We start from the raw sequence: 23,532 nt of genomic DNA, 5'->3' as shown, positions 1-23,532 counted from the left end.
CGATCCGGTCCAGTTCCCTGATTTTATTTATAAGGAAATAAAGGCCCATTCACACCACTACCCTAAGTCAAGCCCTCATCAATTGTCACCTGGACCATGGCAAAAGCTTCCCTACTGGTCACCTGCCTCAAGTTTCTCCTGACTCTGTTCATCCTCCATACATAAGTCAGTCCAGCTACTGCATTACTTCAACTCCGCTGAATCTAATAAAAACTTCTCTTTTGGGCACCTGAAGTCATTTGTAACAGCCTTGCCCTCAAGTTCCCTTTCCAGCTTCCTCAGCCTATGCTCTCTGGTCCTGCCAAACTGCCCTTCTCAATCATCTTCTCCTACAACGTTCCCCCTCCTGCCTCCGTGGCTCTGCACTGACCCAATGAATGGTGGGGAGGCCCTGCCGTCAACTGCCCTTCTTAGCATCCCCAGTCAGTCCTGTCCCATCTTGCACTGTCCATTCCCCCCAGGAAATGAAGCCTTCCCTCCAGCTGTCTGGGCAGTACTTCTGCGGTTCTAGCAGGTGTATTGAGAAACTCTGGATGTTAGGTTATTGCAGATAAAATAAAATGCATGAAGACTCTGACTGATACAAATTAGAGTCACCGTCCATACATGGTACAAGTATGGTATTCAAAAAATAAATAAAGCTTGCCTATCACACATCTGCACTAACCTCAAAACACATCAGACCTTAGATTCACAAAAGGCTGACTTTAATATTAAAGGTGCATCTAAGTCCATCGACTGAGTCTCTCCTAGTGCTGCTCAGAGACACCTTCAAAGTGGCAAGGAATACTGTTCTGTGAGCAAAAAGCTGGGGAGAACCACTGTGCTGGTGCCTTCTCCAGCCAAATTACCTTCTCCCTGTTTGTTCTTCAGTTTATCTATACCTCACTATGGCTGTGTTGTCTTTCCCCAACGGAACGGAAGCTCCTTTAAGGGCAGACCACTTCACCTCTGAGCTGCCATGTCTTTAGGAGGATGCTACTACTTGTAGAACGTCCTTGGGTGCTGGGAGCAAAGTTCTCCTATACTAGGGAACTAGACTAGTATGAGTAGCAGCCACCGTCTTGTATCAACAGCACCAGATACACAGCAGGCTCTTGTGGATTGTGGACCGACTGAAGTGACTCAGACAAGATCACACAAGAAGCAAATGGAAGAGCAGAGGGTGTGACCACAGACAGACCCAACACCAAATCTAGTGCCCCCCCTGAACCTCAGTAAGCACACACCCTTCCTCCCACTCTTCTTTCTCTTCTTCCATATCTCCCAGACAATTACACAGACAGAAAGAAAATGGGAGGAGACGGACAGCAGATTTAACCCTCCATGCAAACAGAAATATCAGTATTGAACCTTCCCCCAATTTTCCCCAGCAGAGGTCAAGTTGTGCCCAATGGCCGCTCCCCCTTGCTCACCGTCTACTCTTAGAACTCTCCTTATCAAATAGGCAGACACATGCTAATAACGTGATAGTTACAAAATCAGGATAAACACCCTTCTCGAGCACATTACAAATTAAGGAAATAAGTATGAGTAGTCCAGGGAATAAACTGTGTCTTCAGCCTACGTAAGCTGCTTTTTTTTTTTAAGGAAAAAGTCAATTTGAAATGGTAAATAGGAAATGTCAAAATCCTTTCTAGAGAACAGTAATCTTTCAGGAACATGGCATTTCTGTCAAGTTACATTAATGGGAAAAATGTCAAGCATCAAAAGAAGTTTACTTACACAGAGCAACAGCTTTGGATCCGCATGTATTAGTTTCACCATGGATAATAGGAGGTATTTATAACTTCTTGTTTCCAAGTCCGTAGGTTTTTCTTTAAATTTAAGGCTTGTCATTTTTTCTTTAAATGTAAGACTCTAAGAAAAAATATATTATTATCCTGTCAGTATCTATTATTTATTTACAGGATATTAACAATCCAATTTTTTTGAAAGATCATCACACAAAACATGGAGCAACATGATCTTAGGGTTATTAACATCAGATAATGTACTTTTAATATAAACTTCAGTGTAATCTATTTGTACAATTTAAGTTAAAAAAAAACCTAGAAAAACTGATTTGGCTGGCGCGCGCGCGCACACACACACACACACACACACACACACACACACACACACACACACACACACAAATATCTACCTACCAGTCTCAATCAGACTGATTAATATAAAGAGTAATTTTCCAAAACTATGAAAATGCATTGGAGCCTAACAAGTTTTGGGTAAGGGGCCTCTTTAGCAAAGAAAAATGTAAAAAACACAAAAATGGAAATTGACATGCATCATACACAGAAGAAATGTCTGACTCAATGCTTTAATGCCAGGGTGGCACCATATCCACTCCTTTAAAAAACTTTTCTCAGGGGCAGCTAGGTGGCGCAGTGGATAGAGCACCGGCCCTGCATTCAGGAGGACCTGAGTTCAAATCTGGCCTCAAACACATAACACTTACTAGCTGTGTGACCCTGGGCAAGTCACTTAATCCCATTGCCTAGCCCCCCAAAAAAAAATTTTCTCAAAATTATTCTAGCCACTTTACTATTTTAAGATAACTTCTCTTCGAAGTTGTTGCTTTGTGCTTTAATGTTATTCACCACCCAAAGTGAATAATATCTACTTCATTAGAAACATGACAAGGTATCACTGGAAAAATGCAGAAAGAATTCTGAGGAAGATTATCTCAAAGAACATGTGTTTCCAATCCAAACAAGTGTAAATACTATTTTCCAAAGTTCACTATTTCTTGCTTGGGTAAAAAAAATTAATATGGACATCCTTATATCTAGATTCAATAATTACAATTTAGAAATGTCATCGTTCTCATTCTACTCAGTTCATTCGCGTTTTCCACTGGCTCAACAGAAATGACTGTTTAGAAAGAGCATAACTAAAAAAATAGGCAAATATGTAAACATGGGTTCTCAAATTTCTATGTATCATACCAACAACGCCAGAAATGGTACATCTTTATAAGTGTTAATATGCACAAGTGTGTGTCTATAAGCAAGATAGCCATTTTACAATGTATTAAGCAAATATTTACAATGTATTAAACAGCACGCATCCACAGAGATGCGATGGAGAGGGCACATGTCACTGCAGAGGAAGAAGAGCTAGCAAATGCACCAACAGCATTTGTTACTAGGTCGATGGTCCAAAGCAAACCTCCAGGTACATGGTTTGGCCTTCTCCACGTGCCCTTGAAACTTGATAACTCTGCCTGAATTTGACAAGTCTTGCATTTCTTCTCAAGAAGTCAGAATCACAGTCCTGGACTTAAATACCAGTGCACATGTTTAACAGCTGTGTGATCATAAATCACTTCATTTCTTCGCGTTTCAACTTTTTTTTAGTTAGATGTATGAGGATGCTACTATTATGGCTTACCTGGCTGTTGTGAGGAATGTTCTTTATAAACTAAAGCACTATACAAACATGAGTTGCAAAGTATTTTTAGTGTCATTATTATTAGTATATAAAGACACAAAAAATATCTCAGATTAGTATGGAACAAATTTTTTTTTAGCAAAGTCGCTGAACATATACTCAAAAGAACAATTAATAAACTTACTTCCTCATTGTTATTTTCTACTATAGACATTACCCAGGAAGAGCCACAAAATAAGACCAACAAGCAAATTAATGAATTCTCTTTTGTTTTTAACTCAAAATAAATAGTAATTGAATTCTCTGTTCTTTACTCACATAATGTGAAAAAAATGACTGAGCACTGGCTGCCTGGTATGACACATGAGACTTCTAAAAATTTCAAATGTAGTTCAGAAATCCAGTTTCAATTTATCAACCATAAATGGTCTGTTACTGGGAATAACAGACTATCTAAAAAAGTAATTATTATACTGGTCCAAATATAATGTTCATTTTTTTCCTCTAAATCTGGTGCGTATAAATACTAAGTGCAACTGGTTCATTAATGTTATCTTTCCATGCATATCTGTCTGTTTTTTCCTCTCAAAGAGGTGAGAAGTGAAGGGACAGGAGGTGGAGGTGGGAAGGTTATTACATATTCAGAGCAAAACAGCAATTTATTTCAAGTGAAAATAAAGTAATTAATGAATTTACTAACTGTTCTTCTTTCTGTTTCAAAACCTAAATGGAAATTCACTGCAATATATGTGTGCTTTGTCTAACAATAGCTAGCTAATATGCATAGTAAGGAAAAATTAGTAACTCATAAAATAACTGTTTTGGCTTTTCCTATAAGGAAAAAATAATTTAACTTAATATTACATGGTTTAATTATGGAGGTCAATAAATTATAGAGGTCAACTATAAAAAACCAACCAGAGATCCCACCTCTAAAATGCGAGATGAGGAAAAGATATATATGCACATAAGTAAAAATTCAAACACATTATCTGCTATTTAAAGCCACTACTTAATGAAAGCTGAAATTGATAATGAAATTATAAATTTCAAAAACTGAAATGCACAAATAGTATATATGAAAACAAGAGCAATAGTACATAGGAAAAAGATTTACAGCATCTGGTTGACCACAATATCCATATGAGCAAATAAGACTGATTCTATAATGAAATACTAACATCACCTCCTCTTTTGTGGCAGTAATGGAAATAACGTCCATTAAGGCTGCAGCAAGAGTACTACAATCTGTACTGGATGCCACATTCTACCCCACAGGTACTCAAAGGGCACTGACAAAATGGAAGGTGCTCTGGTTAATCAAGGATCTAGAAACCATGTCCTGTAAGGATGTCATCTGAAAATGTTTCAAGCACGTGGGCAGAGCATTTAACTCCAAGTTTTCAAATGGCTCTCTCCCAGGAGAGTGAGCAGACTCTTTCTGAGCAACTCCAGAGGACAGACTGATACCCAATAGGGAGAAATGACAGTAAAGCACGTTTTGGCTCAATGTCATTAAGAACTTTCTGACAGTTAAGAATGGCATACACACAGTGGATAGAGCACCGGCCCTGAAGTCAGGAGGACCTGAGTTCAAATCCGGCCTCAGATCAAACACTTGACACTTACTAGCTGTGTGACCCGGGGCAAATCACTTAACCCCAACTGCCTAAAAAAAAAAAAGAATGGCATACACATAGAAGCTCCCAATCACTGGAAATATCCAAGCAGGGGTTTCTGAAGAACTATTAACGATTTCCTAGAAAGAATTCTCACTTTCAGTGGGAGAGTAGACTAGATGGTCTATGACCACATTCAACCCTGACAGAGATATTCTGGGATGACCTAAGCAGGCCCCTAATGACCTTGACCAGCTCTTCTCCCAGATGTGAGAATTAGCTAAAATTTGGTCTTCCACCAGTAAACATTCCAACACACACACACACACACACACACACACACACACACACACACACACACACAGAGTTTTAGGAAATGAGTTCTAGGGATGACAAAAATTTTCAAAAAGTGACCACAAGTTAAAGTCCAGTTTGCATCCTAGATGTCCTTAGCCCCAAGAGGTAAATTGCTGGAATCAGTAGCTCTGCCTACCAGTTCATGTCTCAAGAACTTGAGTGAATGCTAAATCTAGAATAGATATGGTCAGTGTTGCCCTTATTCAAAAAAGGTGAAACAAATACATCTGATTTTTGTGGTGATTCAGACTAGAATTAAAGAAATTAACTGAATAACTGAAATAACTAATAGCTGAAAATGAATCATGATCCAATTCCTAATTTGAATACCACACCTCCCCCTCAAAAAGGAACAAACTTATAGTAGAAAGTCACAGCATCAGAATGGAAGAAACTTCCCATGAGAAGCTGCACAGAAAGGTTACTTCCCAGGACATCTTTACAACTTAAAAAAGAAAAGAAAAATATAAGGCCCAAGTGGGCCTCTAGGCACTTACCTCTAAAGCTGTACCTGGAGGGAAATTTCTTTTTCAACTTTGAAAACTTTTGCCACTTAAATAATGAACTACAAACTATTTCAGTGTTAAGTCTATAGTAATACATTAAATCTCTAGTTTAGATTTTTTAGTACGTTTAAAAATCTATAATAATGAAAAAAAATCATGTTGTTAACTCTCTTTGCTAGAATTTTAGCACACCTAGACAACAATTCCAAACTATAATTGTTAGCACAAAATTTTTCTATCTGAACATGCAGGGTGTAGACTTCAGGAACCCCTGACAAACACTGACAATTGGATAAATATGAGCTATGATTATGTAAAATCACCAGGTTTTTTTGGTTACGAGAATTCTGCAAAACAAAGCATGGCAAAAAGGAAGCAATTTAATGACTACAGCAAACACTACGTGAGGACATGCTCTATTTTCCACATGAAATGGTATGACTGGAGCGGTCACTCCACACAGAGCCGTCAAGAAGACGGGGGACTTTTCTGTGGTAGTCACAGTGGGTCATACTTACAGCCACAGAAGCCCACTGCCACGCAAAACAGTGACTGGCTGGCATCTGATCATGTGAGCGACAGCAGCCAATCAGAACAGAAAATAAGAAGCAAAAAACAAAGCACCACCAATCAATGTCGAGAGTTGCTATGGATAAACACCCTGCCTAGACACAGATACTAAGAATGCGTGCGGCATGACCCTGTGACTGTCTGTTCAGGTTGGTCCAACAAAATACTTTAAATTCCTTTTTAAGGGGAGAGCTGAGCTGCACGTATATGTTTTGGCTTTGTTAGTACATAAGACACTGTCTTAAAATCCTAAACTCTAACATAATCTAACCTCACATCCAACAGTGCCTATCAATGAATAATCCTCAGAGCACCAAGCTACCAAACAGCACTGGAAATTTACCAAATATCTTGATAAATATAATCCGTTAAAATTTTACTTCTTTTCCCGCACAGAAACACTTTGGATCCAGCAGGCAAAATCCTGCATAAGGGGGCATTCACTATAACCTAGAATTTGGCTTCCCCTTCTACTTCTCAAAACAGAGTCTCAAAAAAATAAAATAAAATAAAATTTAAGGCCACCCTACATTTACAGTCAACAGGCCTGATCAGTCATCAAAATGACACATAGTACTCTATAGTTAATGTAAGATCCTTAATTCTAAGCCCTTCAAAGTAACAGGGATTTTTCATTAATGTGCATCATGCACATAAGGGTCAGGGGCCCAAGTCAAGTCAGTTCTGTCTTCAGGACTCAAGCTGATGAATATAAACAGCGGGAATGGAATGAAGACACTGACAATGCAATGAAGAGCAGGGACCAGGGGAAGAAACACGCTCCACCTGTGGCTTCGTCTTACCGGCGCCATTCGGATCGCAGCATGAGCCCCACAGCCCTGCACGGCCTTGTGAAGGGTTTCACCAAACATGTTTCGGAGTTCAACAGAATGACAATACACAGCATCGATCTTGGGCCACCAATCCAGGGCGGACTAGAAAAGAAGCCAGACCATAAGGAAGGAAAAGTATCAGTACGAAAATAAATATATCACTTGATGCAATGAGTAATTTGTTCTGGCTCTAAACTCATATAGGCTAAAGTAGATGTCAAAAAGTGTCTTAGACCATGCAAGAAAACACACCGTAATTTCCAGTCTTCAAATAAGCCCTTCAACCACTAATTTCTAGATGTTCTGTATCGTGCTCAAGAGGGAGAGATAAACAGAACAATTTGTAGACAAAAGCAGAAAGAGTGCTCACCCCAATGCGTGAGATTTGTATGTCCAGACAACTAGCTAATCTGAAAACTAAACAGCCTTTTACAGGGCTAATTCTGAAGGTGATCCAATTACAGAGGAGAAAAGCTTGATGATTTAGATATCAGAGATTAAGCTCTTGTTCTAATTAAAGTTATTTAATGAAAGCTTAAAAAAAAGTTGTGATAGATTAAGATAAATTACGGTGGTTTGATACTTTTACAGAGTTATATGGGAAGCAGCTATGTGTAGATTCCCCAAATAAGAACAAAGATATTTACAACAATGTTAGTAAATGAAATAAAATTATTAGTAAACTCATGATTTTAAATGTATAAGCAAAAATGGACAAGAAACATGAAAGACTAACAATCACCATAAACAAACACATAAATTAGTTCAAACAAAATATTTTGTTAAATGGAAATTCAAAATTAAATGCAATTCTATTCTAATTTAACATTCTATTTGGATTTTAAAATCTTTTTAAAATTCCCATTTCACTTAAAAGTTCACATTTTAATTTTACATATGTAGAAGAAATGTAGCATTAGTACACGAAAAACTAATTATGAAACTGCAAATCCAAAGCTTACATAAGCATGGAAGAAGTAAACAGAATAAGTCCAACTCAAACAGAAATATTCATGGTATTCCTATCAATTTATTGAAAAGTAATGACCAATTTTGAGAGTGTTGCTATGGGAGATTGTTAGTGGTCTAGTAGTGAATGAAGGACAAAATATGGGCTCCAGATTCACACTTCTTTTTCCTAGGGCAAAATTAACTGCCCAGTCTTACATCTTCATACCCAATACTTTTGAATTATTTGAATCACTAGATATATATTATTATACACAGAGCAAGAAGTCAGATGATTGAGTTACCCTATTTTAAATTATTTTTGACTCTGGGTAAAAACAAGTCTATACAAAGACAAAATACCATGTTTTATCTTTTTTAAACCTCCACAATTTACTGTACTTACACAGTCTGGATGTTGTACCCTGCCTAGGTGGTAAAAAGCACCTAAGGCCAACTTTGGACTACGCAGCTGGGAGAGGGAAAAACACATTTTTGGACAACATGGCTATCAGCAGAAATTCCTGCCACTCATCAATTTCAAGTACCTGCTGACTATAATCTGGCTCGCTCCCAACAGAGCATCAAGTGGACAATTTGCGATTTGAAAATAGATCTTACTTCTTCAAATGTGGATAATCTGGGTGTTACCCTGAGATAAAGTCACAGAGACAAGCTTCCTTTGTTTGCTTTTCCTTTCTCTAAAGCAGATTGTATTAAATCTGCTCAAAGGATAAAGGTCACAAAAGGTTATCTATTATGTAATGCCAGGTGATCAAAAACTTCTCCACTCTTCATGTTGCCAAGGGATGTGATCTCTGTATAATAAAACCCTCTAGGAATCACTAAGTTTTTAAAGATTCTATGGCCTTAATATGCAAAAACCAAGTGTACTCAGTGGATAACCGATTGTTCATTTAAGATTTCTGGCCATGGGTCTAGTAAAACGTAGCTCAGACTTGTCATTTGAAACCCATTCGTGGTTGCATGTACACATCTTGAATACTGTGCCCCACTCATGAAGTAAAAGTCCTGTGGGGACAACTTTGGTCTGTAGCTATGAGAAAACCACATTTTCTCCAGCACTGGATACCCTGTATGAGTCCCCACAGCTCTGTCCAACCTCAAAGTCCCTCCCCCAACCCCAGCCCCACTCTTACTGTGAACGACAGTGGGGTACAGTACGGTGCACTACTGGATCTGGAATCAGGCAACTGTCTCTGCTACCTACTCTATACCCTTACGCAAGTCACACAACCTCTCTGGGCCTTGGAAGCGGGTTGGACCAGAGGGTCTCCATGGTCTCTTCTCTTCTGGCTCAAAATTAATGATGAATCATCTACTTAGTCTCCTAGTTTGTTAAGAAGACAGAGGCAATCTAATAAGGCCCTCACCATCCCCACTCCACTCCTGTCCTCCTGCCTGACCTGTCCCTTTCTTCCTCAACTCTGTTCAGTCTCCAGATGTTCCTCTGATATCCTCCTCTCTGGCTTTCTCCAGGTCCTCACTCTAGCAATCAAGTATGATGAGGTCACCATGATGCTAAAAAACTGAACCTCCCCCCTCCTTGACCGTGGGATCCTTTTTCCATTATAATTAAACCTCTTGAAAAACTTGTCTATGCCAAAATACCACCAAATTCTTCCTTCCTACTCAATTGGCTTCTTCTCCCCACCATCCTGATTAAATTGCTCTAAGTTCACCAGTGACCCAATCACCCCATCACCCACTAGCTACTCTTTAACTCTCATCTCCCTCAGCCCTGTATATGGTACATAATTCTGCTGACCTCACACACAACCTCTACCCTGACCCCTGACCAAATAATTAGAATCGGGAAACTTAACAGCTCACCTAGTTTAACCTCCTCATTTTTCAGATAAGGAAAGTGAGTCTCAGACTGGTTCAAGTGCTTTGAGCAATTTCACCACAAAGGTACTAAGTAACAAGGCCAGGGTTTGAACCCAGGTCTTCTAATAACAAAACCACCGCCCATGCCACTCCACTACAATGCTACTACGAAACAAGGATCTCTTGGATTTGTTCAAAGGATGTCTAACAGACGGTAAGATTACAAAAATGAACAACGTTGACCGATACACAGGAACAAGTGGCTTAAAACAGGGTATTGCTACCTACGTTTGTACTCAAATGGCACCCAGCCTGGAAATAAGCTAACAGCCTGAGGAACCAATCTCTTTAGGCACCCCTGATTCTCCATATACCTTCTGGAAGAGAGGGCAGAATTTAAGTGGGCCAATAAATCTATGACACAATTCTACAAAGTGTGTAAAGTGAGTGCGTGTGTGTGTGAAAGAGAGCTTCACACACTACTAGTTCCCCTCCCACTTCTCTCTGTAACTTTTCTTTTTTTTGTATCCTAACTGACTGTATTTTGTCCTCTTTCCAACCCTCCACAATAGTTGTCTACCAAGGTTCCATCCTTGGCTTTTTTCTCTTTCCATAATATCTCCAACCCTGAGCACTCTCCTAAGCTCCCGATCTGAATCTCAAACTGTCTCCAGGATGTCTTAACAGAATCCAAACTCTCAATGAATGCCCCACCAAGTTTATCCTCATTCCTCCTAAATCTACTCCTTCTGCTATCACTATTTCTGCCAGTATCATTCATCCATCCTCCGATTCTGTAGTTTTTTGGTAAACTCTCCCCATCCGTTCCTCTCTCATGTCTGAGCAGTTTACCAAGGCCAGGTGCTCCCACGGGCCCACTCCCTCTCACATCCATCTCCTCCTTCTACCTACTCTCACTAGCACCACCCTAGTATAGGTCAGTACCATTTACCTGAACTATTCCAAGAGCCTACCTGATCCTCCCACCAGTCCACCTTCCACACCCTTGCACGGCACTGCCACACATATGTGGATGGAAACCTTTCAATGGCTGGCACCCTTGTAACTAGAGTTAAGCCCCTGATCTGGAATGCCACACCTTCCTATTCTCCCAGCTTACCACTGTAGCACTCCCCTCCACATATGAATGCTATGCTCCACCCAAAGTGAACAGCCTGCCACCTTGTAACCACACACCCTTTGCTTCTGTTCTGTCAAGGCCCTAGACCAGAGGAATTCCATATCTGGATAATACAAGAACTAGTGGATATGATCATTAAGCCACTGTAAGAAATCTTTTTCAAAAGGTCATCGACTGGTAAGGGATCACAGAGGCCATCATGTCCAACCCCTAGGACGGATGCTTTGGCGGGTTAGATGAGGTGCCCAACGTTGCAGAGGCAGGAAGCCTCAGAGGCCAGATATGAATCCAGGTCTTTGAACTCCAGAGCCAGAACTTCTGGAAAGATCCTGGAGAATGGGAAAAATACTGCAGGACTGAAGAAGGGCAAGAAGTACTGTCCTAGATTTCAAGAAAAGAAAGAGAATGGCTTTGTAATGTACAGACCAATGACTAAGCTTGAATTCAACTCCTGTCAAAATTCTAGAACAGATTTTTTATTAAAGAGATGAATGTATAGAAAAGGAAGTGATGATTCAACAAAAGCAGGTCACACCAGACTAATGTTATTTCCTTTTTTGACAGAATTATTCAGACGGTGGATCAGGATGTTACAGGCAAAGATTTTAGTGAAGCACCTGACAAGTCACTTACAACACTTTTTGTGGAAACAGAGAGAGCTAGAGGCTAGATGTTAGAATAATGAGGCCAACGTCTGAGTGACTGTACAGGTGGAGCCAAACAGTTATCATCAACAGTGGGTGTTAACTTGGAAGAAGACCTCTGGTAGAAATCTCCAGGGATCTGACCTTGAACCTGTGACATTTAACATCTGTGTCAATGACACGGAGAAAGGCTAGTCCCAAATGACAAAAAGATGGCAGGGAAAATTAATATCCTAGAGCCAAAAATGGCTCTGACAGGAGAGAAGACTGAGTAATCTATGATAATAAGATAAATAATAGAGATAAATGGGAAGTCTTACACTTGGGTTCAAAAAAAATTCATGAACTGCAAGCTCACGGCCACCAGCAGCATTCTAGAGTTGCCGCGGAAGCAAATGCAATAATCAGCAGCGGCAAGAGGCTAAGGTTCTGGGGGAGAAAAAGGCCTGGTCCCATAGCACATGGAACCAATGAGGAGACATCTGCAGGAGGAAGCTCACTTCAGGCCCCACCTGAGGAAGGACACCCATAAGGTAAGTTGAAGGGCACACAGGACAGGGCAAGCAAGATGCCAAAGATGATGATGGCTGGCCTGGAGAAGAGAAGCCATGGGGAAAGACTGGCAGGGCCGGCGTGTAAGAGGGCACACTCAGGAGCCCTAGTGCACACTACAAAGAGGCTGATGTCAGCCTCGTGTCAAGACAAGCTTCCTAACAACCAGAGCGCTCCAAGTGCACAGCGGGCTCTTTTCACTGGAGCTCTTCAAAAAAATGGGAGGGGGCCCCGCTCATGTATCAGGTGACAGAGGTGGTTCTTTCTAAAGGAAGGGCTGCCTGAGATCCAAGCCATCCAGCGAGCATTTATTAAGCACCTACTGTAGTCATGAAGGTCCTTGTGAAGTTTGAAATTCTGTACCTGGATGACCATGAATTTGTGTGCCATTGTGTATTATATTTACAGAATATGATAATAAAGTGAGAGGCAGCTGAATATAATGCACAGAGAGCTGGTCTTCAAACTAGGTTGACCTGACCCTCCGCCAGTGGATGACCTGGGCAAGCCCATTCACTGTCTTAGACTCTAAGATGGAGAAGGGCTGCTGGTCTGTATCAGTAAAAGAACTTCCTTAAAGGGGAGGCTCCCTACATAGATGAAATCACAGATCTGGGCTAAAAAAGGCTTTTTTAATGTGACTTTTAAGCTTTATGAAAGCAAGAGCTGTTTCTAAACTAGGTTAACTCCCTTGATTCCTACTACAATGCTCAACACACAATAAATTAAACGTTAGTTTATTTGAACAAATAAGTCAATTTTTTAAAAACGTACAATTTTCTATAATTGCATTTAAGGTTAAAATAAACTGGAGCAAAACAGTAATAAATAACCAGGTAAATAGCACTTTATAATTTTTTTCCAAAATATTTATAATTTCTTTATAGCAACCTTATCAAACAACTGGGAATGTTACACAACATGAATGAGAATGGCATGAGATCAAAGGCATTCAGAATACTTTTATTTTATTTTAGAGTTTTTTGTTTATTTTTTTAAATTGGAGGCAATCAGGGTTAAATGACTTGCGGAGGGTTACACAGCTAATAAGTGTCTGAGATCAGATTTGAGGTTGGGTCCTCCTGACTCCAGGGCCTGTTGCTCTATCCACTATGCCACCGAGCTGCCCCTCTGGAATACTTTTAAAGCAACGTTTCCATGTTTCAAAATGCCTTGGAATCAATCATCTCATCTAAACACCCTCATCTGGAAAATTATATTATCATCTAATTCCCATTACACTAATTAGTTACAGAATAAACTTTTGCTACAAACATAAAATCGACTCATAATTGCTAGTTTGAGCACCTTCAGGAGAGGATTAATTTATATTTCACAAAGGTGCATGTTGGTGTTTAGCTTTTCCAACTTCTCAATTACACTAGTTTTCCTCAACTGACTTTCAAGGGGGGCTGTGAAGATGAAATCAGTGATCCATCATCCGCTTGCAAGTCTTCTCTAATATATGCCATATAAAAAAAATGGCCATTTTTTTTCAGGGTTCTGCACTGGCAATCATTTAAAAACCTCATTAAACTTTTTTAAAACTGAAGACTAGTTCTGGAACCCTCTAGAGAGTACAACCCAAGTGTTCAAAAAAGGAGAAAAGCTTTAATATTCCCCAGAGCACAACCAGCACTTTCCCCATCTTCTGCTCCTCAAAGATGGGACTAAAGAATTTCTGTATTGGAGTCAGGAGTCCAGTCACTTCCCATCTCTGCAAACACACTAAACTGCTTTAGCCCACAGGGAACTGCACACTGCACACAAGGGCTCATCCTCTCCGTACTGGGGCCTTCCCCCTGATGAACCTCATCATCTTTACATCTGCACACACCGGATTCCCCAGGAGAAGGTGAGGGCCTGGGCATAGAGACAATCTCGCTTCTGTCTTGGTATCCCTGAGGCCTACCAGTGCCTCACAAGCACCAGAAATGCCTGCTGAGGTGAACTGAGTTCTATGAATTCAAAGCTGTGTCAGCATGTCCAGAAAACCCATATTCTTCAGATGCCCTGCCGAATTTCTGTTCTTTGATGGACCTGGGACTTTACTGACATGATAATGTTTAACTAACATTTCCAAAGCAAAGACAGGCTAACTAAGTTACACAGTATACCCTTATTTTTAAAATCAAAGTCCTAGCTTTCGCTGTCAGGAGGTCCTACAAATTTAACGTCCAGTAGTACAGAACACTAGGGAGGACATCGTGACCAGAAAAGCTCACCAAGTCGCCCTCAATGAAGACACTCCAGTGCTTGGGTTATGCTTTGGGAACATTCTTTATGTGCTCCCTAAGTTTTGTGGTCCGTGTCCCAACCTATTTTTACTTGAAAAGTGTTCCTACTCTCAAAGCATTTTTTAAACAAATCTTGATATTCTTCTTGTAAAGAACAACACTGGTTGGCATTGTCTCATAGACAGACTATATCTTCCAACATGCAACACTGTTTACAGTGGAGAAAGATGCGCAGTCACTGTCACCATGTACACTGAGGCATGCATGAAGCACCACTCCAGCATGCTTTAACCCAAAGAGGATCAGCCCAGCCACTTACAGCAGTGCCGAGTCCATGCTTGAAAGTGCTCTATATAGTCAATTGTAGACAAAAATATTTCACAATTAAAGTATCTAACTTTTAAAAGTAAAAAAAAAAATCCTAAGATTTTATTTGAAAAAATACAAATTTTAAGCAATGGAGTAAAAGTATCAACTGTAACTGGTAAACGTTTTCATAATTAGAAGGACAAAAGGAGGAAGAAATAAAATAAATTTTTTTTTAATTTCCAGATTGCAAATTTAAAATAGCACAAGATTCAAGTAATGCACAAAACAGTACATGACTAAGTTATTCTTGAAATTATATGATTCAACTTTCAGAGCAAATAGTGCTGTAATGCCTTGGCTGATTTAATTAACAAAAGCATTTCAAAAATATAGTTTGGTAACAAACAGAATCCCCTCAATGCTTTTGGAGAAACAAAGCACAATAGTAAACTTCCCTTCTCCCTACCACACACACACCCAATAGAATGCTATCTCACAAAAGTCCATGTAATTCTTGACTGTATATAACCCACCTGGGCTCATTCTATCTCTACACCAAATTCCCTTAACCAAGATGTATAGGTTTTTACTTAGAAAAAATTTTTTCTTTAAAAATGGGGTGGGAGAATTTCTTTGTAATTTCCAGAACCAACATACTTTAAAAATTCACTAAATTTAAAGCAGGACAAATATACCTCTAAGATTAGTCATGATAAGCACACAATCTGGCCTTCAAGTAGATTTCTGCATGAGGCCTGCTTTACAGACAATCTGCAAAAGGGCCACTCTGCACACGGTTCAAGTCAGTGCTACCTAAATATGGCAAAAAGCATTGGAGGGCCCTCAAGAGCGCCAGGAAGACTCCCGGACAGGAACAAGGAAGAGAAGTACTGATTCCACAGAAGTTCACTTTGCTTTCTGCCAAGGCCTCCTCTTCCAGACCATTCCTCACAATCTCGATGACTGTCTCATCAGTGCCTTTAGCTCCCTGATCAGACTCCTGATTATAGCACAGGAAGTAGCTGCAGCTTCCCACTCGTGCACAGAGTCACGTGGTTGAGGTGTGGCGCTGTTCTGAATGGCTCTTCAAGTTTTCTACACGTCGGTGGCTGCTTCAAGACATTCTTCTACAAATGGACAGGACAACCTAGGCTCACTAGTCCACGGGTGACATGAGCCATAATGGATATGTGGCTTCTGATTTTAAAAGGGGACAGCCACTTGCCTATAACTGACACAAACTCAACCACGACTCAGAGTGCACAGAAAAAAATCAGAACTAAATTAAGACTTGAACTCATTTGGAGAGGAATAAGGGAAAGCACACATTATATTCTCAGTAGCAGTGTTCCCTGACGCTTTTAGCCTACATGACATATTTAAGCCCAGTCCGTCCAAAGAGTCCCAGTGTCTTTCTGCAGCATGGGGACAAGGGACTAAGAAGTCCCCACATCCACAGCATGTGTACAGTCAGAGTGGGATGTGGGAAAACCCACAAAAGGAGCGTGGAGCAAATGACCCTCTCCTAGAGTCTACGCTCCCAAGCCTTCCTGCCTTGCTTGTGTGCGTATTAAGGAATCTGGTTTTTAAAAGATATATTAAAAAAAAGATCACTCTGAGATAATGAATCAATACCTTTTAGACTTACATTGGTGATAATTCGATGGAGGGAGTTTACCAGCACATAATGAAATGTGGATGGGGAGTTCTGGGCCAAACAGATCTATAGAAAAAAAAATGTAATGTTTTACTTCAACATGAACAATATTTAACAAAATAACTGACACAAAATAGAAATAAAAGGGCAACTCAAAATATTAAATAATAAATCTGGCTGGATATCCTGAATTTCACACATTATGGAAATACCACTGAAAATATATTCACGATAACTGAACAAATGGGTAGATGAACACAATGGAATATGACTGTGCTGTAAGAAATGACAAATGTGATGAATACAGAGAGGCATGGGAAGATGTGATCGTGAACTGATGCACTGGAAGGGAAGCAGAGGCCACACAATAACAACAACGTAAACAGAAAGAACCATCTTTTTTTTGAAGTCTCAGTCTAAGCAAACTTATCAAAAGCAAGCACGCTGTGAAAGGAGAGATGAGCAGACACCCCCACCCCACCCTCGGCAGAAGTGGGTGGCCCCACGTGATGCACCCGGTACATAGTTTCAGACTTTGCCTTTGTATTAATCAGTAATGCTGACTTTTTCCTCTTCTTTTTTTTCTGTCTTAAAAAAAAAAACACAACTATTTGTTATAAGGGACGGCTCTGTAGGAGGGGGAGGAGGGGAAACTATGGTGACATAAAAAATAAAATACATTAATAAAGTTTATTTTAAAATTCCTGAGGTTTCTAGGTCATGCCTATGAGCTAACTAGAGATAATAAATTAATTACAAACACGCTTTGCTAAAACCCAATGGTCTCTCTCACCTTAAAGTGTTGGTTGTTGTGAGGGCTTATTCGAAAGCAAGAAACCAGGCAGTCGATCATGAGGTCCACGTCGGCATTCTGGCTGCCTCTGGAGAAGGGCTTACTGGGATTAAAAAGCAAGTTCTACACAAAGAAAGAAGACAGGCATTTTAAAGGGCCAGGCCCTGCCCAGCAAATCCACCAAGGCAGTGACTGTTCTCACAGAGGGGATGAAGACTGCTCCCCACCTCAAAGGTATGGCTGCTCAGCAACTTAAAAATGCTCACTGCAACTCTGCAGGGGAAGCGTGTGTGGATGAGAAAACTGAACCTCAGGACAGTGGAACGACTTGCCTAGGTCACAAAGCCAGAAAGTGCGTGTGGCTGGATTTGAACTGAAAACAGGCAGGTAAAAGCATCTGTCTGTGGTCTGCCAGTCACGCTGGGCCAAGGACTTTGTATTCAGCCCACGAGTGGCTTCCACAGACAGCTACTTATCTACCTGAAGGGCCCTACAGGAAATGTCTGGCCTTGCAAATGTTCAGAATGGAGACAGTTATCATATGCAGATCAAGACAAGAGAGGTTATTAAAAGGTATTACTCTCTGATGTTCAGTCTTTTATTGTTTTCTTCCTGTCTGACCCCATTTGGGGTTTTCTTGGCAAAGATGTGGGAGTGGTTTGCTATTTCCTTCTCCACGGCTTATCTGACAGATGAGGAAACTGACACAAACAGAGGTAAGTGACTTGCCCAGGGTCACACAATTACTAAGTGTTTGAGGTCGGATTTGAATTCAAGAACATGAGTCTTCTAAACCTCAGACCCAGCCCTCTGTGCACTGTGTCACTGCTTGGCATGTCACTACAGGAGCTAAAAAAAATAAGAGAATCTGAGAACTGGTATTAATGATATGTGACATTTATGTAGCACTATTTCATTTAAACTTCATCACAATCCTTGGAAATAGGCCCTATTATCATACCCACTTTATAGGTAAGGAAACTGAGACTCAGAGGGCTTAAGGGACTTACCAGGTTCACCCAGCTACTGTCTGAGACAGGATCAGAAATCAGGGCTCCCTGACCCCAACCCCCAACTCTATCCAGAGTCTAAAGAAAGGGTTCCCAGTAAAACTGTATTGATCTCAGACTTAGCCCACTGACCAGCCCAAGCACCTCACCTTCAGGTCCACCACCATGGACTGGACGAGCAAGAAAATGACTGAGTTATCCTCCCAGTTGATGTAGGTGCTGGCTTTGCACAGTTTGACACAAGCGATCGCGGCGCTCTCTGTCAGTTGCCTGCTCCCGCCATGCCCGGCCAGTGCTCTTCTGAGATTGTCGAGAAACATTTTCTGCAATTCAATCCAATAAACAGTGATGTGACATGCATCAAAGAAGGTGCACAACACGCATACGCCCATGCATGCATGCACACACACGATTAAGTCAATTCAACTGAAACGCTGACGAAGAATCTACTTCTGACAACACTGCCCTCATCTGCATAAAGAAGCCTGGGGAGCAGAGACAGATTGAGAAAATACATGGATGGAGGAAGAGGATGTCTAGCCTGCAGGAATGCACACAGGCACTGATTAACAGCCAGACCGATGATGCCAGCACCAATGTCACTGCCAGAGCCAAACACCAGGCTTATTTCATATTCGAGCTTCCCACGACCCTAGGAGGAACTGACTACATGCATTCTTCTCCCCATTTTACAGAGGAGGAAATAAAAGCTCCAAGAGCTTGGGAAGTCATGTGCCTCCCCAGAGAGCTGAGAGTTCAAAGTCCACTTCTGCTACAATCTAGGAGGGGTCAGAGATGGGGTCTGAACCAGAATTTTCTTGTCTCCAAGCCCTGCACTCTTCTCATACCTCACTGCCTCTACGATTATTAATAATTCTGAAAAGAACCTCCCCCCAATCCAAAATCTAATCCCACGGAAATACCCACGAACATCAAATAACTGGTATCGATGCCACTGAGATCTCAAGAACAATCCTGTCAATTCTTCATTTTCTTCACTGAGTAGAAAAGGGGAGCTCTTGGTCAAAACCCAAGTCCTGTTTCTTTATCCCCATTCAGTCAGTTGATTCCTCTGCTTGCAGGGATTCCCATGTTGGGAGCTGAATGTCAACCCCCTGGGTGTGCACCATCCCCCACATCTCAGGAGGCTTCACGAGTGGAGTTGAACCCTCAGGGACCAATTCCCTGCCTTCTCCTCCAATTCTCACAGCTCCTGGGGTCTCAGAACCCTGAGAACTCTGGGATCCTTTGTGAGTCAGGGGCAGTAACAGTCCCTGAAATGAGTCCAAAAGGTGAATGGCCCGTTACTAAATTCTTCAGTCCTCTTCCTTGGCAGGGCCAATTTGAGGATTCTGAACCCTGATCTCCAAGCTTCAGAGTCAATGTCTGCTGAGACAAAGTTGTGTCTGCCAAACTCTTCTATCTAGATGCACTTGGGCCTTTCCCCCTGCCCTCCTATTCCAGCATGCCCTCTTACTGACTAGCCCATACCTGACAGCCATCATCCAAGAACATGGTCTAAGAGGTGCCTCCACCCCTCTCCCTCTCTTCTAAACCCTCTGCAGGCTGGCTTCTGGCCTCACCTTTTAACTGAAATGGCCCTCTCCAAAGTAATCTCTTAAACGTCAAGTTTAATGTCATTTTCTCAACCCTTTCTGGACCTTGATGCAGCCTCTGACACTGTTCTCTTCTTGGACACTTTCCTCTCTAGGGCTTCATGACACGACTCTCTCTCAGTTCTGCTCCCCTACGGACGACCAGTTCTTCTCTCTCTCCTTTGCTGATTCTTCATCCATGTCATGCTCACTAACCAGAAGAGTTCCCCAAAGCTCTGTCCTGGGCCCTCTCTTCTTCTCTGACTGCATGGTATTGCACGTGGTGATTTCATTAGCTCTCATGGGTTTAATTATCTTTAACTATCATCTCCATGCAAATTACTCCCAGATCTATGGCTACCCCTAGCCTCTTTCCTGAGCCATAGTTATATATCACCCACAGCCTTTTGGACATCTTCAATTCAATGTTCCAGACACCTCAAATTCAGTAGGTGCAAAGCAGAGCTCTATCTTATATACATACATACATACATACACACACACACACACACACGTGTTCCTGTTACTTTGACGGCACCATCCATCTTCCCAGTCATTGAAGCTTGAAACCTCAGTGTCATCCTTAGCTCCTCAGTTTTACTCATTCCACACATTTAATTCACTGTCAAATCTTGTTATTTCCACATTTACAACCTTTCTTGTGCCCATCCCATTTTCCCCACTTGTACAGCCTCCACTCTAATGCTGGCCACCATGGTGCCTCGCCGGCACTACTGCAACAGCCTTCTACAGGCCTCCCTGCCTCAAGTCTCTCGCTGCTCCATCCATCCTTCACTCAGCTGCCAACAGGATTTTCCTAGAACACAGATCTCAGTCAAGCGCCCCCTTGTCCGCAGAGCTCCAGGGACTTTCCGGTTAACTTAGATCCAAACTCTGCTTGGTATCATCCGGGCCCTGCCTACTCTGCCTGTCTTCTACATTTCACTCTCCTTCTCGCGCTCGAGAACACTGCAACGCTGCTACTCCCGGTTCCTTAAATAAGACACACCATCACTGATCTCTGTGCCACTGGCAGTTGTCCTCTGCCTTCTCCTCCAATTCTCACAGCTCCTGGGGTCTCAGGGCACCTTCTACAACAGGGCTTCCTGGCTACCCCCCAATGCTAATGTCTTCCTTTCCCTCTCCGACAGCCTTCCATTTACTCTGTAGAGAGCTTGTAGTATTTATAGGTGGTCTCCACCGCTAGAATGGCAGCTCCTTGAAGGCAGAGATGATATTTGCCTTTCCTTTCATCCCCAGTACTTAGACCAGTGCCTGTCACATGGTGAGCACTTCATGTTTTCTGACTGTCTTCATCTAACAACATCCAAATCACCCTCCCTCTCTTTTCAAGGAGTTTCTCTCCACTCCAAACCCTGACTTAATATTGAGGAAATAACATAAAACCCCCTCCAATACTCCAACCAGCTAGTTCAAAAACCTACTCAACTGCCATTCATTTTGTATTGTGGCCCTCAGAACTCTCCCTGTGGTCTGAGAAGGGCACAGAGAGCATCAGGACCGACCCCTTCTGCTGTTCTGTACACCAAGCCTTTCCCAAAGTAGCCTAGGATAACAGGTCCTTCTTTGGCATCCATATCACACTGCTGGTTCCTACCGAATCTGTGATCCACTCAAACACCCGAGACTTCCTGGCACCAGGAAACGCCAGCTGTGGAGGCTGAGCTGTGTATCTGCTTTCTGTGTGCCTCGGCTGACTCCCTCATCCTCACCGGTCCTCAAATTCATCATCCACAGATCAGGGGGTTGGAGCAGATCATCTCGAAGATTCTTTCTAGCTCAAAATCAAGAATCCTATGACCTTCTTCAGGAGTTACTCTGTTAGTCTCACACCTTCCCAACTCATATGTGTATCAGTGAGTTTCAAACCCAATTACAAGACATCCTGGATCTTATGATTCCTCCCTATGTGACACAGAACAAGTCACTTAAGCATTCCTGGATATCAGTTTCCTCTTCATAGGCTCAAAGTTCCCTTCCAGTTCTAAAGCTATAATGATCCAAAGACGACGATGAAAATGATGACATTCATCCCTCCTTTAAATTCAATCATTCGCCAGAACCTGATTAGGATCCCACTATGTGTCAAGCACGACGCTAAGTACTGGGAGATACAAAGAAAAAGACAAAACAGTGCCTATCCTCAGTGAGCTTATGTTCAACTGGAGGACTCAACAGGTTCACAGATAAGTAATATAAAATATACACTAAGTAAATATAGAGCAATTTCCAGTGAGGGGAAAGAAGTATGAAAGGAAAGGAAGATGGCACTCACAGCTGTTGGGGACCAGGGAAGGCACTATGTAAAATGAAGGTTGGGCTGAAGTTTCTAAGAGGAAGTGGCAGGAGGGTGTGAACTCCAGGGAAGGGAGCAACGTGTGAAAAGGCTCACTAAGACAGGAGACAAGGTCATGTATGAGAAACAGCAAGAAGAACGGTTTGGCAGGACCAAGGAGAGTAACTGGCAATAAATCCAAAAGGGCAGACTGGAGTCAGATCGGGAAGGGCTTTAAAGACCAAGCTGGGAAATCTGCATTCTATGCCAGAGGCAACAAGGAGTCGATGGAGATTTCCAAACAGAGAAGTAACATGATTAATTATGTGCACTAGGAAATTCATTTTTGGCAACTCTATGGAGGACAGATTGCAAAGGGGAGATAGTGGAGACGAGAAGACCAATTAGAAGGCTGTTAAAATATGACAGACTATGAGGGGCTGAATTAGGATGGTTGTAGCACGAATAAAGAAATGGGAGACATGTCAATTCTACCTCCCCAACAAGGCTGAATTGGGAGTGGGCGCTGGGGAGAGGGGAAAAAAGCATCAGGGATGACTACAAGTTTGCAAACTTGGGTTGTTGGAAGGATGGAGATGGCCTCAAAAGAAATAAAGAGGTTAGGAAGAAGGAAAAACTGGATTTTAGACACGCTAAGGTTAGGATGCTGATAGGCCATCCAGTTAGAAATGTCAAATAGGAATCTGGTAAAGCACTGGAAACCAAAGAGGTGTCAATCAGGTGGACAGCAGCTAAACAAAGTATGGTATATGGTAATGGTAACGGAATAACTGCAGTATAAGAGAAGACGAAACGGATGGTTTCAGAGAAATCTAGTAAGACTTCTGTGAAATCATGAAGACTGACGTGAGCAGAACCCAGAGAATGATTTAAACAGTAACATGACTGACTACACATGTATAACCCGTGCTTGTCTTCTCAATGAGGGCGGGTGGGGAGAGGGAAAATTTGGAACCCAAAGTTTTAAAAACAAATGTGAAAAACTGTTTCCACATGCAACTGTGAAATAAGATATACAGGCAATGGGGTGTAGAAATCTATCCTGCCCAATAGGAAAATAGAAGGGGAAGGAGATAAGAGAAGGGGGCAGAGAGAGAAGAGAGGGCAGATCAGGAGAAGGGGTATTCAGAATGCATGCCATCCTGGGGTGGGGGGAGGTACAAGATGGAGAGAAAATGTGGAACTCAAAATCTTGTGGAA

At 41.6% G+C, this 23,532-nt stretch overlaps 1 protein-coding gene across 12 annotated transcripts in view; it reads right to left on the bottom strand.

The window, feature by feature from the left end:
* NF1 (neurofibromin 1) overlaps positions 1–23,532 on the bottom strand; it is a 248,319-nt gene that overhangs the window by 159,572 nt on the left and 65,215 nt on the right. For all 12 annotated transcript variants that reach the window (XM_078154810.1, XM_078154813.1, XM_078154812.1 and 9 more), the window contains exons 9-13: positions 18,570–18,743; positions 17,411–17,533; positions 16,609–16,683; positions 7,249–7,380; positions 1,726–1,860 (exon numbers count right to left, since the gene is read on the bottom strand). In XM_078154810.1, the coding sequence (XP_078010936.1) occupies positions 1,726–1,860; positions 7,249–7,380; positions 16,609–16,683; positions 17,411–17,533; positions 18,570–18,743 (639 nt within the window). The remainder of the gene's footprint in view (positions 1–1,725; positions 1,861–7,248; positions 7,381–16,608; positions 16,684–17,410; positions 17,534–18,569; positions 18,744–23,532) is intronic.

This window comes from Phascolarctos cinereus, unplaced genomic scaffold (genome assembly GCF_003287225.1).
Source record: "Phascolarctos cinereus isolate Bilbo 61053 unplaced genomic scaffold, phaCin_HiC Scaffold_5;HRSCAF=322, whole genome shotgun sequence".
Taxonomy (NCBI): domain Eukaryota; kingdom Metazoa; phylum Chordata; class Mammalia; order Diprotodontia; family Phascolarctidae; genus Phascolarctos; species Phascolarctos cinereus.
Note: the sequence above shows the minus strand (reverse complement) of the source record. Positions and strands in the feature narration are given on the sequence as shown.